Source organism: Callithrix jacchus, chromosome 22 (assembly GCF_049354715.1).
Source record: "Callithrix jacchus isolate 240 chromosome 22, calJac240_pri, whole genome shotgun sequence".
Classification (NCBI taxonomy): domain Eukaryota; kingdom Metazoa; phylum Chordata; class Mammalia; order Primates; family Cebidae; genus Callithrix; species Callithrix jacchus.
In genome coordinates, this window is record NC_133523.1 from 31,328,725 (window position 1) to 31,345,077 (window position 16,353).

General features: G+C 48.3%; 1 protein-coding gene across 3 annotated transcripts; it reads right to left on the reverse strand.

Moving 5' to 3' along the window:
* Positions 1 to 415: 415 nt before the first annotated feature.
* On the reverse strand, positions 416 to 13,148 carry ZNF792 (zinc finger protein 792). 3 transcript variants are annotated; one of them, XM_035284821.3, is made up of 5 exons: positions 12,790 to 13,148; positions 11,225 to 11,291; positions 9,170 to 9,296; positions 8,453 to 8,575; positions 416 to 7,793 (listed from the first exon to the last, which is right to left on the reverse strand). In XM_035284821.3, exons 3-5 carry the CDS (start codon positions 9,201 to 9,203, stop codon positions 6,172 to 6,174), a joined length of 1,779 nt encoding a protein of 592 aa, XP_035140712.2. In that variant the 5' UTR covers positions 9,204 to 9,296; positions 11,225 to 11,291; positions 12,790 to 13,148; the 3' UTR covers positions 416 to 6,171. The 3 variants fall into 3 exon arrangements, with proteins under 3 accessions (XP_035140712.2, XP_008985975.2, XP_035140713.2); XM_008987727.6 differs by lacking the exon at positions 11,225 to 11,291; XM_035284822.3 differs by lacking the exons at positions 9,170 to 9,296; positions 11,225 to 11,291 and having other exon boundaries at positions 4,611 to 7,793.
* Between the last annotated feature and the right edge of the window lie 3,205 nt (positions 13,149 to 16,353).

The window sequence follows — 16,353 nt, forward strand, 5'->3', positions numbered from 1 at the left end:
AACACAAGAAAACTACAGACCAGGCCAGGTGTAGTGGCTCAAGCCTGTAATCCCAGCACTTTGGGAGGCTGAGGTGGGTGGATCACGAGGTCAAGAGATCGAGACCATCCTGGTCAATATGGTGAAACCCCGTCTCTACTAAAAATACAAAAAAATTAGCTGGCCATGGTGGCATGCACCTGTAATCCCAGCTACTCAGGAGGCTGAGGCAGGAGAATTGCCTGAACTCAGGAGGTGGTGGTTGTGGTGAGTGGAGATCGCGCCATTGCACTCCAGCCTGGGTAACAAGAGCGAAACTCCGACTCAAAAAAAAAAAAAAAAAAAAAAAACTACAGACCAACCTCCCTTATGAAAATTGATGTCAAAATTCTAAATCAAATATTAGCAAACCAAATTAAGCAGCATGTTAAAAGGATTATAAAGCATGTCCAAGTGGAATTTATTCCTAGAATGCAAGATGGTTCAACACATGAAAAACAATCAATATCAACAGAATAAAGGGGAAAAATCATCTATCTTGATACAGAAAAAGCATTTGACAAAAATTCAATACCATTTCATGTTTTAAAAAAAAAGAAAACACTCGAAGGAGAGAGATCCAAGATGGCCATCTAGCAGCAGCTCAGGGTCGCAGCTCCCTGTGAAGGGCATGGACTGAGTGGACGCCAGACTTCCAGATGAATTTTTGTTGCTTATGGACCAGGAGATTCCCGGCAGAGGAGCCCCACGGGTCGCCAGCGTGACTCTTTTGGCCGGCGTGGCTCTTTGGCTGGCGTCCCAGGGCAGCGGTTCTCAGTGCAGAGTATGCGGGACTGGGTGCCCTTTTAGTTGGCGTTTGGAGCTCCCAGAAGGCAGAGTCACCCATTCAGCTGATTAGGAGGGGTACTGAAGCCGGGAGCCAGACCGGGAGATTCCTGGGCAGAAAGACGCCACAAATCTGAGCGCAGCTGTTTCAGCTGTCGTGGTTGCTGCTCAGGAAATTGTATAGATCCCGGAGCCTTTTCGGTGGGCGACTGGGGCACCTGGGAGAGAATCGATCGTTCAATTAGGAAAAGAAAAATAGGGGGCTCCGAAGCAGGGAGCCAGGTGATCGGGTTCGGCTGGTCCTACCCCACAAAAAAACAGCAATTGGAAATGCTGACGGTTCAGTTTCACAGCAAGCACAGCTGAACCTGGGAAGGTCCAGCTCTGTGGGGGAGAGGCATCCGCCAAAGGAAAACAAAGAAACAGAAATAACATCACCACCAACAATCTGGATGTCCACTCAGAGACCCAATCTAAAAGTCAGCAATTACAAAGACAACAGGTGGATAAATCCACAAAGATGGGAAGAAACCAGCATAAAAAGGCTGAAAACATCCAAAATCAGAATACCTCTCCTCCTTCAGGGGATCGTAGCTCCTCATCAGCAAGGGAACAAGGTCTGATGGAGAAGGAATGTGATCAGTTGTCAGAATCAGGCTTCAGAAGATGAGTAATAAGAAACTTCTGTGAGCTAAAAGAATATGTTCTAACCCAATGAAAAGAAACTAAGAACCTTGAAAAAAGGTTTGACGAAATGCTAACGAAAATAGACATTTAGAGAGGAATATAAGTGAATTAATGGAGCTGAAAAACACAACATGAGAATTTCACGAAGTATGCACAAGTTTTGACAGTCGAATTGATCAAGCAGAAGAAAGGACATCAGAGGTCGAAGACCAACTTGAAATAAAACGAGAAGACAAGATTAGAGAAAAAAGGATAAAAAGGAATGAGCAAAGTCTCCAAGAAATATGGGACTATGTGAAAAGACCTATGTTTGATAGGGGTACCTGAATGTGACGAAGAGAATGAATCCAAGCTGGAAAATACTCTTCAGGATATTATTCAGGAAAACTTTCCCAACCTAGCTAGGTATGACAATATTCAACTCCAGGTAATACAGAGAACACCACAAAGATATTCCTCAAGAAGAGCAACCCCAAGGCACATAATCGTCAGATTCATCAGGGTTGAAATGAAGGAGAAAATGCTAAGGGCAGCCAGAGAGAAAGGTCAGGTTATCCACAAAGGGAAGCCCATCAGACTCACAGCAGATCTCTCAGCAGAAATCCTACAGGCCAGAAGAGAGTGGGGGCCAATATTCAACATCCTTAAAGAAAAGAACTTTCAACCCAGAATTTCTTATCCAGCCAAACTAAGCTTCACAAGTGAAGGAAAAATAAAATCTTTTGTGAACAAGCAAGTATTTAGAGATTTCATCACCACCAGCCCTGCTTTGCAAGAGCTTCTGAAAGAAGCACTACGCATAGAAAGGAACAACCAGTAACAGCCTTTCCAAAAATATACTAAAAAGTAAAGAGCATCAACATAATGAAGAATTTACATCAACGAATGGGCAAAACAGCCAGCTAGCATCAAATGGCAGTATTAAACTCACATATATTTTCATTAATCCTAAATTTAAGTCAACTAAATCCCCCAATCAAAGGACACAGACAGGCATTTGGATGGAAAGTCAAAACCCATTGGTATGCTGCATCCAGACCCATCTCATATGCAAGGATACACAAAGACTCAAAACAAAGGGATGGAGGAAAATTTACCAACCAAATGGAGAGCAAAAATAAATAAATAAATAAAAAGCAGGAGTTGCAATTCTCACCTCTGATAAAATAGACTTTAAAGCAACAAAGATCAAAAGAGGCAAAGAAGAACATTACATAATGGTAAAAGGATCAATGCAACAAGAAGAGCTAACGATCCTAAATATATGTGCACCCAATACAGGAGCACCCAGATACATAAGACAAGTTCCTAATGACTTATAAAGAGACTTAGACTCCCACACAATAATAGTGGGAGACTTTAACATCACATGGTTAATATTAGACAGATCAACGAGACAGAAAATTAACAAGGATATCCAGGACTTGAACTCAGACCCGGAAAAAGTAAACTTAATAAATGTTTATAGAACTCTCCACCCCAAATACACAAAACATACATTCATATCAGTACCACATCACACCTACTCTAAAAGTGACTACATAATTGGAAGGAAATCACTCCTCAGTAATTGCACAGCATTTCACAGGTTTAAATGAAATATTGGTTGGCTGCTTGTTTGTTATTTTCCTCCCTTATTCCTTCCTGTCTCCATTGTTAAGCACAATTATTGCCATAAAAGAGGTTTTCAGTACCCATTTTTAGACTGCATTCTAGCCTGGGCAATAAAACAGGACTCCCGTTCTCTCTCCCTCTTTCTCTTCCTCTTTCTCTCTTTCATTCTTTTTTATTTTTTTGAGACAGAGTTTCGCTGTTGTTACCCAGACTGGAGTGCAATGGCACGATCTCGGCTCACCGCAACCTCTGACTCCTGGGTTCAAGCAATTCTCCTGTCTCAGCCTCCCGAATAGCTGGGACTACAGGTGTGCACCACCATGCCCAGCTAATTTTTGTATTTTTAGTAGAGACGGGGTTTCACCTTGTTGACCAGGATGGTCTCGATCTCTTGACCTCATGATCCACCTGCCTCGGCCTCCCAAAGTGCTGGGATTATAGGTGTGAGCCACCGCGCCTGGCCCCTCTTTTTTTCTTTCTTTCATTCTTTTTAAGAAACAAAATAAAGGAGTTTCCTTTTATTCGTCACTACACAAAGCTGCTGATCTAACCCTAGTACATGAGATGAATATCCATCTCTAGGATCTTCTCTCCCCACTGTAATATTCCCTAATATTACCAGCCTTGAATTTATTTGGCAAAAAAAAAAAAAACATTCAAGAAACGAATAAAAGAAAACTATGTCAATGTACCAAAAACCACATATAAAAAAACCTACAGTTAAATCATTCTCAATCGTGAAAAACCAAAAGCTTTTTGATCAGGAACAAGGCAAAGATCTCCTCTTTCTCTACTTCTGTTCAACATGGTACTGGAAGTCCTAGCCAGTGTAATTATGAAAGAAAAGAAGTAAAAGGCAGCCAAATTGGAAAGGAAGAAGTAAAATTATTTCTGATCACAGGTGATATTATCTTACATGTTGATAACTCTAAAGGTTTGCAAGATTGAAGAGTTCTGGAGATAAACACTGGTGATGGCTGTGTAACAATACTCATTACCACTGAAGTATACACTTAAAATGGTTAGGATGGTAAATTTCATATGTATTTCATCATATTTTTTAACATTTTTTTTTTTGAGACGGAGTTTCGCTGTTGTTACCCAGACTGGAGTGCAATGGCGCGATCTCGGCTCACCACAACCTCCGCCTCCTGGGTTCAAGCAATTCTTCTGTCTCAGCCTCCCGAGTTGCTGGGACTACAGGCATGCGCCACCATGCCCAGCTAATTTTTATATTTTTAGTAGAGACGGGGTTTCACCTTGTTGACCAGGATGGTCTTGATCTCTTGACCTCGTGATCCACCCACCTCGGCCTCCCAAAGTGCTGGAATTATAGGCACGAGCCACCGCGCCCGGCTTTTTTAACATTCTAAAATAAATCACAAATAACTATGGTGTACTCAACCAGCAGAGCACTACTCAGTAGTAAAAGGAATGAACCATATATACACAAAGCATGGATGATTCTCAAGATAATTATGCTGCATGAAAGAATCAGACCGCAAAAGAGTATAAATACTTTATGATTCCAATTGTATCAATTCTAGAAAAGGTAAACAAATCTGAAGTGAAAAATGTAAATCAATGGTTTCCTGGGGAAGGCAAGGAGGGACTGTAAAGGGGCAGGAGGTAGCTTTGCCTGGGATGGATACGTTCACTATCATGACTATGGTGTTGGTTCCCTGAGTGTACAAAACTTACCAAATGTGTACAATTATTGCATGACAATTACGTATCAACAAAGCACCAAAAGGAACTGTTGCACATAAAAATCCAACCTCCTACTCATTTTAGAAAATCAGATTTGGCAACCCTATATTGACTCTGCCATCTCTTTCTTCTTGCTTTGGGAACAAAGAATGGCTGGCTACGTCAGAGATGCTATAATCCCTGTTTTTTCTTAGTCCCTATTTTCCTGCTAGCACAGCACTGGCCTTGAGATGCACAGCACAGAGACAGTAATCCATTAAACTAAAATCTCTTTTTTATATGGAGATTATTTGCTCTGCCAGTAACATTAGTCATAGGACAGAGGTCTAGAGGTCCTGAGAATTTCTGCAAACCCTGAATCCTGCACAGCCATATTCAAGGGAACATTCATGGGTGCACCTATAGAACAGGTCCATTTCTGCTGGTTTACTATAATCTCACCTACTCCCTATTAATCACACCCAGTGTTTTTCTACAAATTATGGCCCCAGCAGGGTAACAGTTAAGAGACACATGCCTAATGCTGAACCTCAGGGCATATGGCCCCTTGGCAGGTGCTAAACAGCATCTGCTTTATGGTGTTGGGGAATATGGGGCACCTCTTGGGAATAAGGGACCCAATTCACGCTGCTCCTACATGCACTGGAGGTTGTCACAACTGCCCCCTCCTCGGGGTACAAATTCATGCCATTCAGATCATAATAAATTCCTACAATTTTTCCTAGCAGGACTAGATAGCAATGTAAATAAGGCCCAGTCTGGATTGACAGCTGTTCTCTGCCATCCTCCTGTCCCCTCCAAGATAATCTGGCCACCTCCTTAGTTTGGTAGATCTTAATTCTGTTCTTGAACCACCCTACACAGTGATCAGACCATGGAAGATTAAAGGCAGCTTTATCATAAGGCCCTTATCATCGCAGGAACCAGGGTGATACACAGGAGATAAGTTGTTGCACTGAGTAACATGAAGGCTGGACAAACCCATCACAGGCATACCATGAGACCAACATGTCCCAGAGAAAGGGAAACCTTCTCTAGAACAAGCTGTCAGCAGAACCCTGCTCAGGTCTTCACAGCCAAAGGCTGATCATGTCCACAGCTAAACCAGGCATACAGGATGGGAATGACATCTCCCCACAGCTTCAGACTACTCCTAATTCCCTTTAGGGATTGGAAAGAGAGAGGAGAAGTCTGCCTTCCCTGAGCACAGTGGAGTGGTCAACACAGTCTGGAGAGTTGCAGTGTGTGGTGCTGATGTGGGTTCTATCGCAACCCCAGCAGTGAAAAAATGCTGATAAAATCCATGGTAAGAGAATGTAACTTGGCTCCAGAAAGCTTCCAACATAGCTAGCACTCCTAGGGAACCTCTCCAGGGTGGGTACTTGGATGAAAAAGGTTCAACTTGTAGTTGACAGCACCCTCATAAGGTCTGTTCTCAGAGCTTATCTCTGCTGTGTGCTGTTGCATTGAACAGGGACGGAGCACATTCTCCATGCTCCTTTCTCTAGTGTGAATCTTCTGATGTCGAATGAGGGTAGGCCTTTGGCTGAAAGCTTTCCCACATTCACTGCACTCATAAGGCCTATCTGGTTTGTGAACTTTCAGGTGCTGCCTCAGATTGGACCTCTGCCTAAAGGTTTTCCCACATTCGCTGCACTCATAAGGCCGCTCGCCGGTGTGAAGTCTCCGGTGGTTATTGAGGCTGGAGCTTTGGTTAAAGAATTTCCCACATTCACTACACTGGTAGGGCCGTTCACCAGTGTGAAGTCTCCGATGGCTATTGAGGCTGGAGCTCTGGCTAAACAACTTCCCACATTCATTGCACTCATAAGGCCGCTCACCGGTATGAACTCGCTGATGTTTCATGAGGTCAGAGTTTCGGCTGAAGGCTTTCCCACACTCACTGCACCCGTGAGGCCGCTCGCCAGTGTGAACTATCTGATGCTGAATGAGGCTGGCGATGTGGCTGAAGAATTTCCCACATTCGTTGCACTTGTAAGGTCTTTCTCCAGTGTGAACTCTCCAATGTTTAATCAGGCTGGAGTTGCAGTTGAAGGATTTCCCACATTCACTGCACTCATGGGCACTTCTGCCCGTGTGAACCCTCTTATGATGAATGAGGTTGGAACGCTGGCTGAAGAACTTCCCACAGTCACTGCACTCATACGGCTTTTCGCCAGTGTGAACCCTCTTGTGCTGGATAAGGTTAGAGCTTCGGCTGAAGAACTTCCCACAGTCACCGCACATGTGAGGGCTTTCACCAGTGTGAACCCTGCGATGCTTAACGAGGCTGGAGTGCTGGCTGAAGAATTTCCCACATTCGCGGCACTCATATGGTTTTCCTCTATTGTGAACTTTCTGGTGCTGGATGAGGCCAGCAGCATAATTGAAGAAGATTCCACATTTGCTGCACTCATAAGGCCTTTCTCTGCCGTGGATTCTCTGGTGCTGAACAACAGTGGATTTGTCATTGACGGCATCCCCAGATTGACGGCACTTGTTATGCCTCTGTGCAGTGTGAAAATCCACCACACCTTCAGTGGCCTTACGTGGCTCCCCATCGGTGGGAGTGATCTCATACTGCAGAAACCCTGCTCTGGCCACACAGTCCTTCCTGCCCTCCCTGCAGGTGAAAAGCTGCTCTGATGTGTGGTCTCCGTTGGTCTCCACAGGCGAAACCTGGTCCTCCTCCCTTCCAATGGGGTTGTGTACGTTCTGCTGCACCTGTGTCTGGGCAAGGTTTGCACCGAACTCATAGCCTTTCACATATGCCTCACACATAAATGGTTTCTGCCTGGGATGTGCTGCCTGGTGTTCAGCCAAATGCAAGATGTCTTTCAAGCACAGGCAACATATGTCAGAGGGGCAGGTCTTCTCGGGGCACAGAGCTGGCTTGGGACTCCTGTCCTGTGCCACCCCTTCTACAGAAACATTATGCTCAGAAGGTAACTCCTTGCCCTCTGTTCCACAGCAAAAATCTGAAAGCAGAGAAATGCTGGTGACATTCGTATAAACTTTACCTAGAAGGAAAGTGCCCCCATCACCTATGCTTGGCTGACCTAAGAATGAGTCCACAGGATTGCTGGTAACAAGAGAATGCTCAGGTCGGGGTGAGGAATAATCTGCTCTGCCATATACTGTGCCTGGCCAGGTCACAAAATACGGGAGGCCTTATCAGGACCAGGGACACAGGAAGGAGGACACTATTGGGCAGAGAGCCAGGGTCTCTCACTCACTTCTCTTTAAAGGGCTTTTGGCAGGGCCGGGGCTGCTGGTAACCTGTCAAGGCTATGCAGTGAGAGCATCTAGACCCAGGAAAACCTGCAGCTGAGTAGCTGGTGTTCAAGCATGTCAAAGAAAAAGCACATATCTCGCAACATATTAAGTGTAGGCCAGTGTTGCAAAGTTAGGCAGAGGAAGCTGAAAGAGAGAAATGAAGGCCAGAAAGGTGGGGCACAGCCAGGGGGTCCAATTTAGAATAGCAATGACAAGTGGATCAAGCACGGGGAAGGAAAAGCAGAGAGGAGGTCTGGCTACTGGTATTGGTACCAAATGATGATGAATAGGAGTGAAGATGCTGTATGATGTAAACACAGTGGTGAGGTCACATCCTCCCCCAGCTCCCGTCGCTGCTTACCAGAGCCAGGCCTGCCATAAGCCCCTCTGGCCACGGCTGAAGTCATATCCATACTGTCAGGCACCCAGGGCTCTTTCCCCATCTCCAGTTGGGAAACAATGTGGGACCTGAAAGATATAAGTCCTAAGGGAAAGACAGAGTGGGTCAGTGGCCAGCACCTGCCCAGTTGAACTACCCCATGACAGACTATGGGACAGGAAATCCGAAGAGGATATCTGTACAGGGAGAGAGGGAGAGACAGCTCCAACGCTGTTGTGGGGGTGCATTCCAGAGAGGGAAATCTGTAGGACACCAGGGACATCCCAGTGATTACAATAAGCAGTAACCACATCAGTGCTTGGAATTCCTGGCACAGTCAGGCTTAGGAAATAATAGCAAAATGAAAGGCACAGAATCTAAACCACAGAACTGTCAGATCTGGATAATCACCCAGGAGGGAGGGAATGGCCGAGTCAGAGGGAGTCATGCACCTAACTGCAACACCCCTCATGCCTGGAGCTTCCCTGCAAGGCTTCAGGCAGCAAGTGTGGGGGCTGCTCAGAGAGAGGAGTGGGTAATGCACAGAGCTCAGCCCTAGAAGCTGCAACACGCATACCAGGAAAGTAGGGATGGAAGCAATACCAGTGGTCTGGCTGTGGGAAGGAAAGAGCTGTTTCTTGGGCAAAGGTGACAGGCAGAGATGGGCTTGGGACCTTGGGGTAGGGATGACGGTCTTACCCAGTGAGGCTATAAGTGCAAAGTTTTCCAGCATCACATCGCAGTACAAGAGTCTCTGAGCCTCATCAAGGAGCCCCCACTCCTCCTTTGAGAAGTAAATGGTCACATCCTCAAAGGTCACGCAGCCCTGCCATGATGGGGACAGTTCGTTCCACGATCAGTCTCTGTCCTTGGGACTCCCTATCCATCCCCTGCTCACTCTCCTCCCCAGCTCCAGGAGATAGCAGGCCCTGGTTCTGTGGGCACCCAGCGCATAGCAGCAACAGGCAGGGCAGAGAGGCACCCTCTAAGCTCTGGGCCTGAAGAGCAGCCTCTTCCCCTAGTGTCGCCAATGCCACACTTCTCAGATCCAAACGTGGGCTTCTCCCTTCAACCCCAGTCCAGAGCCCTGAGGTGAACAGCTCATGCTCCCTCCCACATGCATTTCATTCTTTGGACTACACCATCCTCACAGCTCCAGACCTCACCACAGCCTCCCACTGCACTACTAACCTCTCCCCAGCCCGGCCCCTATCACAGCCACCTCCACGGGCTCCCACCTGTCACTCTGCACACGGCATCTAGAGAGTACCTGGCAAATACAACCCCGATCCCAGCCTGCCCCAGACCTTTGATGGCCTCCACTGCCAAGGGCAACACCCAGGTAAGGGGGAGAGGGAGCACTCCACTCTTGCCTTGGAGACCCCCAACTCCCCTGGCCTGGGCTTCAACCTAAGCCACCCATGGCATCCTAAGCCACACATGGATGTCACATACTCTTGGCCTTCTTCGTTGCACATTCTGACCCTGTCATCACTCACACTCATTGAAAAAAAAAAAAAATGGCCATCCTATCCCCCCACCCACCTAAGGCCAGCAACTCTGCCAACTGACCCCTCTTGTCCCAAGCTAATTCCCCAGCCTGAGGACAAACCCCATCAAGGGTCACCACAGAAGCCTGGAGAGAACACAGATGAGCATATAAGCACCAGCCCAAGCCTCACTGCAGTACCTCCTCTGCTGCTAACCCTCAGCATCCATCTCATTCATGTCTACACTCTCTGGAAAGATCCGGCCACCTGCCAGACCCTTTTGTAATCGGCGGGCGGGAAGACAGGGGCTCCCCGTGCTTGCCAAAGATATAACCAGGCCTGTCCAGGTTCTTGGGCTCACTTGCCCCAGGAATGGGGAAAGGGTCCTGGCGGTGTGGTGAGCTTACCATTCAAGTATATATTGAACCCAAATAGTTTTGCAGAAAGTGATTTATTTGCGGGGAGGGGGGGCGCGGAGAAAGTGAGAGAGAGCTCGAGCTCTCATGCTGTTGTGGGAGGGGATCCTAGAGAGGGAAATCCGTGTAGGTAAGGGGGCAGTGGGATTTTAACCCTGAAGTTATTCCCTCCTTATTCTTTTTTTTTTTTTTTTGAGGCAGAGTTTCGCTCTTGTTACCCAGGCTGGAGGGCAATGGCGCAATCTCGGTTCACCGCAACCTCCGCCTCCTGGATTCAGGCAATTCTCTTGCCCCAGCCTCCTGAGTAGCTGGGATTACAGACACGTACCACTATGCCCAGCTAATTTTTTGTATTTTTAGTAGAGACGGGGTTTCACCATGTTGACCAGGGTGGTCTCGATATCTTGTCCTTGGGATCCACCAGCCTCAGCCTCCCAAAGTGCTGGGATTACAGGCGTGAGCCACCGCGCCCGGCCCCGCCTCCTTATTCATGTTCTTGTCCAATGAGAGGAGTTCTTTCAAACATCCTCTGGAGTGATTGATCTTTGACTCTGATCCTGGATTGGTTGTTTGGGCCCACAAAAGGGCGGGGGGGGGGGTGTTGGTGGTGGATGAAGGTATGGCACTGGGAAATTACCGCCTTTGAAACAGACAATTTTCCTTAACACAGTTCCTCACTCTGACACTCCCACATACCCCCACCGCCACCACCATGACCACTACTGTTCCTCACCTGCCTTTACGATGCCAAACAAGCCACAGTTCCCAAGCAAGAACCCTCCTCTCAGTTTTCCAGCCCCGCCTTCCTCTTTTTTCAACATCATTGCCACGACTACTTGAAGTTTTACCTCCAAAATCTGACACACAGCTACGCTCCCGTCCACACACCAGATGCCACATTTTGGATGTTTCTAACTGTTGAAATAAACAAAGACCAACAAAATGAGAAAAGCCCAGGCTACTTATTCAAAGCTCGCTATAGCAAGAGAGACTCAATGCAAGCCAAGAATGGGAAAGCCTGTAATCCCAGCTACTGGGGAGGCTGAGGAAGGATAATTGCTTGAACTCGGAAGGCAGAGGTTGCAGTGAGCTGAGATTGCACCATTGCACGCCAGCCTGGGCAAAAGAGTGAGAAACTTGGTCTCAAAAAAAAAAAAAAAAAGGAAAGAAAGAAAAGGTAGGTTTCAGGCGTGCCATGATTGGAGGATCCTATTTGCAGATGGGTGAACTAGAAGTGGGCATCCTATGTGATTGGTTAGGGTGTATAACTGCCTTTCTCCGGTTGGTCTTAAGTCAAAAGCAGAAGTTAAAATTAGGGAAGGTATCTGTTATTAATCAAACCCTGGCCGTTGGGACTGCTCATTACAGAAGTTATTGTTTTAACTTCCTGGATTGTCAGTCCAGATAGCAATCTGGCTTCCCCCGGGTCTGACATACAGTAGGCTGGCTTCCTGCTGCAGGGGTTGCTTTGTGCAGATAAGGGGGTTGGTTTCCTCGGCAGGTTCTGGGACATGATCTGGCCATTGTTCACATGAATATCCAGTCTCTCATAACCTTAACAAATCTCTCAGAACACCCTAACTGTGTGTCTAGCTGCCCACTCTTCAACTCCACTCCGGGGTCTCCGGGCCATCACGGGCTCAACCTGGCCAAAACCTAACTTCTACTGGTTCCATGGAAAATTCCTCCTACAACCAACTTAGTTCACGAAGCTAGATTCATCAAACAAAAAACCACTGATTCCTCCCTTTTTCTCCTCGTCCACATCAGAAAATTTGGTCAGTCTGACTTAAAAGACATCAGGTTCCCAATCACTTCCTCTACCTCTAGTCTCCACCCTGGTCGGGCCGGCAGCAGCACCCTGGACTATTCCATCAGGCTACTCCTTGGCCTCCCTGCCTGCGGCTCACCCTACATTCAGTTCTCCACTCTGCATCCATAGGGAGGCTGTTAAGACGTGAGTCACGGCATCTTCCTCCTCTGCCCTAAACCTTCCATGGCTCCCATCGCCCTCAGAACAGAGGCCCAGCTCTCCGGCCTGCCGTTCTGGGCTGTCTTCGGCCCACCAGCTCTCTGGTTCCAGCAGACATAACATTAGTAACGGTGACCTGGGCGGGGTTCCTGAACACTGCCAACTCAGTCTCCACACCATACCCCACCCCACCCCCAAGCTTTTGCGCATGCTGGTTCCTGTGCCTACAAAGCCCTTTCTCCCTTCATCCCATTACATTTCAGAAACGGAAGCCTCTCTGTATAAACCCTGCCCTGATTCAGGATCCCAGCTGGGAGCGTCTCCCTTCCAGGATCCCCTGATAAAAAAGCAAGGAAATGGGAAAGGCGAAAAGTCCTAGAACAAAGCCATCTTTTGCATCTCAACGCCAGGAACAGGAGCGCCTGACGCCCAGGCACTCACCTGTGCGGGGTCCCGCAGCGCCGCCGCCGCCGCCGCCATTGGAGTCCGTGATCTGAGCAGGGCTCCAGGGTGCGGGCGACCGCGGGGCGGGGGGAGGGAGTCTCGCGGGCTCAGGCTACCACCACCTGGCCGTGTCCAGTGCGAGGTTTGCACTCCCAACCTCAGTCTCCCCCGTGCAAAATGCGCACGGGGCCCGGGGCGCAGGCTCTAGGGGCGTGGAGAGCGCGCAGCTCCGCCGGGCACCCCAGTTGCAAGGGGTCACAGCTGGTGCAAAGGCGCGGAGGGGGTCCCGGCCTCACAGTCCCCCGCGCGGTGCCGGAAAGCCGGCGGGGCAGCTTCACGGGGTTAGCCCCACCTCCTCCGGGCTCAGCCTCCCCGCCGGGAAATGACCTGTGAGGCTGCAGCTCAGGAAGTTCCGGCCCCCACCCAGGCGGCCCGGAGAGGCGCCCTCTCCCGGACTGTCACAGGGCTGCCGCCAGCCGCTGACACAGACAGGGCCTGGGGATCGCGAGTTTTTGCCTAGACTCTCGCCTGGCGCGGGGTCCGGGGCCGGACTGAGAGCGGACCTCGCCGCGTCTCCATCGCCGCCGCCTGCAGCCCTCGGGCCTTCGTCTTAAAGGGGCAGCTCCGGCGCCTGAGGCTGCCAGCGCTACACCCCGCCCATCTCGGAGGTCCAGGAGAGGCCTAGGCAGTGCTCTTTTAGCGCGTGTGGGCGTCGGCGAGCCGCTTGACCCCTAAGGGACCTAAATTCACACTGAAAAATGGGGATAGTACGCAATGGGCAGGGTCTTTGCGTAGTAATATTAAATGTTGCTATCATTCAGAGCTTCCCAAACCAGCAACGTCAGCATCACCTGGGGACTGGCTGAAAATGCAAGTTCTGGGGCAACAACTTAAACCTAAGGACTCAGAAATTCTGGGGATGGGGCTCAGCCTTCTCTGCTTTTTGCGGGGAGGCGGGGGATGGGTCTCGTTCTGTTGCCCAGGCTGGAGTGCAGTGGCATGGCGTGATCATAGCTCACTGCAGCCTCCATCTCGGGCTCAAGCCATCCTCCTGCCTCAGCCTACCAGGTAGATGGGACTACAGGCGTGCACCATCATACCCAGCTAATGTTTAATTTTTTTGTAGAGACTGGATCTCCCTGTGTTGTCTAGGCTGGTCTCAAACTCCTGAGCTCAAGTGATCCTCTCACCTCAGCCTCCCAAAGTGCTGGGATTAGGAGAGTGAGCCACAGTGCTAGGCCTCCTTCTCTGTTTTAACAAACCCTCTGGGACTCCAGTGTGGCTCCAACTTCTGGAGCAGGGACTTCCATTGAAATCTGGCAAATAAAACGGGAAAAATAACACTACATGTCTCATGGTGAAACCACCTTTGCAAAAATTATAACTGAGAAAAATATGGCAGTGAGAGATCTGACCTAACCAACTCCATCTTGCTTCTAACCTCCAAGCTGTCCTTGTTCATTCCTGAGCATAGGCCTAACTAACTTTGGGAGAAACTTAGTTTATAGTTAAACTTTGAAATAAAGATAACAGCCCTTTCCCAAAACAAACCCTAGTCATGCGTGGGGACCAAACTGCCTTTGTAGGACTAACACATTCTCCACAAGATTAGAGATTGTGGTTTTGGAGTCATGCAGCCAGAGGACACAAGATTCTAAACCTTTCCAGGTGCTCCTTGGGATAACATCACTATTGTAAAACCTAAGATATTTTTCAGACCCAGCACTCCATGGATCAGCTAGGGCCACCCAGATTAATGAACTGGGTCATCTGGTCCTGTGGTTCCCCACCCAGGGATTTACTCAGCGCAAGAAGACAACTTTGACTCCCTATGATTTTATCTTTAACCCAACCAATCAGTACTCCCACTACCTGGACCCCACCCACCAAACTGTCCTTAAACACCTCTGATCCCTGGCCGGGCGTGGTGGCTCACACCTGTAATCCAAGCACTTTGGAGGCCAAGGTAGGCGGATCACCTGAGGTCGGGAGTTCAAGAACAGCCTGACCAACATAGTGAAACCCCGTCTTTATTTAAAACAAAAACAAAAACAAAAAAAACCTCTGATGCCTGAATTTGAGGGAGATTGAGTTAATAAGTCTGTCTGTCTCTCACATGGCGTGGCCAGCCTGGTGTCAATTAAACGCTTTTTTTTTTACTGCAATGCTGTGGTCTTTTTGCAGTGGGCAAGAAGCACCCGTTGGGTGTTCACGATGATAGATAATAGGGCCCAGGACACAGTTCCTGCTGTCTGCATAAAAGCTCTTGTCATTACCAACATCATCATCACAGGAATCTCCCAAACACTGCGGCGGGGTGGCAGGGAAGACACACCTCTGTGCAGTCTTTTAGATGTTTGTCAAAGTATACAATGACTCTAACTCAGCAAGTACTGCCTCAGAGATAATAGTTATGATTTTTATGAAAAGACACCGTAGTAACATTTGCCTACTTGATTGTATTTTCTTATAGCTACATTTTTTTGTTTTTCTAAATTGACAAATAAAATCATATGTAATTACTATATGCAACATAATAGGCTGAAATATATATACATTGTGGAATTGACAGGGACAGGAGGCAGGGAAATTCTGGACAGAAGAGGGTGGGTCTATTAAGCCAAAAAGCCCAATACCACAGCCCAAAGTGAGAACTTACATCCCTGTTTTCCCACTCAAATGTTGCCTTTTCCAAAACCACCCATGGTCCACCCTGCCACTCATCCTGTGCCCATAAAAACCCCAGGTTCAGCCAGCAGAAAGAAGAGGAGCAAGCAACTGGACATCAAAGACTATGGTTGGATGTTGGAGAGAAGTGGCCTGACTTCAGAGGGACAGCTTGACTGTGTAGCTTTGGAGAGGATGGCCACGGATGGCCGAACTTCAGGGAAAGATTACCTTCCTGCTTCATCCCCTTTTCAGTTCCTCTTCCCGCTGAGAGCCACTTTCACCAGTAATAAAATCCCCTGCATTTACCATCTTCAATTCGTTTGTGTGATCTCATTCCTCCTGGATGCCAGTCAAGAACTTGGGTGCCATGAGTGTGGGTACAAAAGGCTGTCACCCTGACCTTCCACTGAGCTCTTAACAATTAAGCCATCCATGGATGGCAAAGCTAAAAGGACACTGTAACACTTCTGGGACTTCAGGGGTCACAGTCATTTTCCCCTAGATGCTGCCGTGGGGCCAGTATAAAATTTGCTCTTGCTGGCATCCAAAAGCTCACTCCAGCTCCTGCACCCGCTCACCTGCACTCCCCCTTCCATGAGGGGTGGCACAGTGAGTAGTGGAGTTTGTCCCTGCCAGCGCCCATGCACTCTAGTTCCCACCGAGGAAGGGGGTCAAGGAAATATCCTGCTTCAGAATGAACAAATTAAGCTAATTAACATATGCATCACTTCACATAGTTTTGTTTTGTTTTGAGACAGGGTCTCATTCTCTCACCCAGGCTGGAGTACAGTGGCGCTATCACGGCTCACAGCAGCCTTGACGCCTTGGGCTCAAGCCATCCTCCCACCTCAGCCTCCCAAGTAGTTGAGACTACAGATGTGCACCACCATG

Excerpts from the sequence above, each read along its gene's own strand:
- ZNF792 (XM_008987727.6), bottom strand. The coding sequence starts at position 12,828 with ATGGCGGCGGCGGCGGCGGCGCTGCGGGACCCCGCACAG. Across the intron at positions 8,576-9,169 it reads TGCACTTATAGCCTCACTGG|GACTTATATCTTTCAGGTCC; the intron begins GTAAGACCGTCA and ends TCTTTCCCTTAG. Across the intron at positions 7,794-8,452 it reads TTATGGCAGGCCTGGCTCTG|ATTTTTGCTGTGGAACAGAG; the intron begins GTAAGCAGCGAC and ends CTCTGCTTTCAG.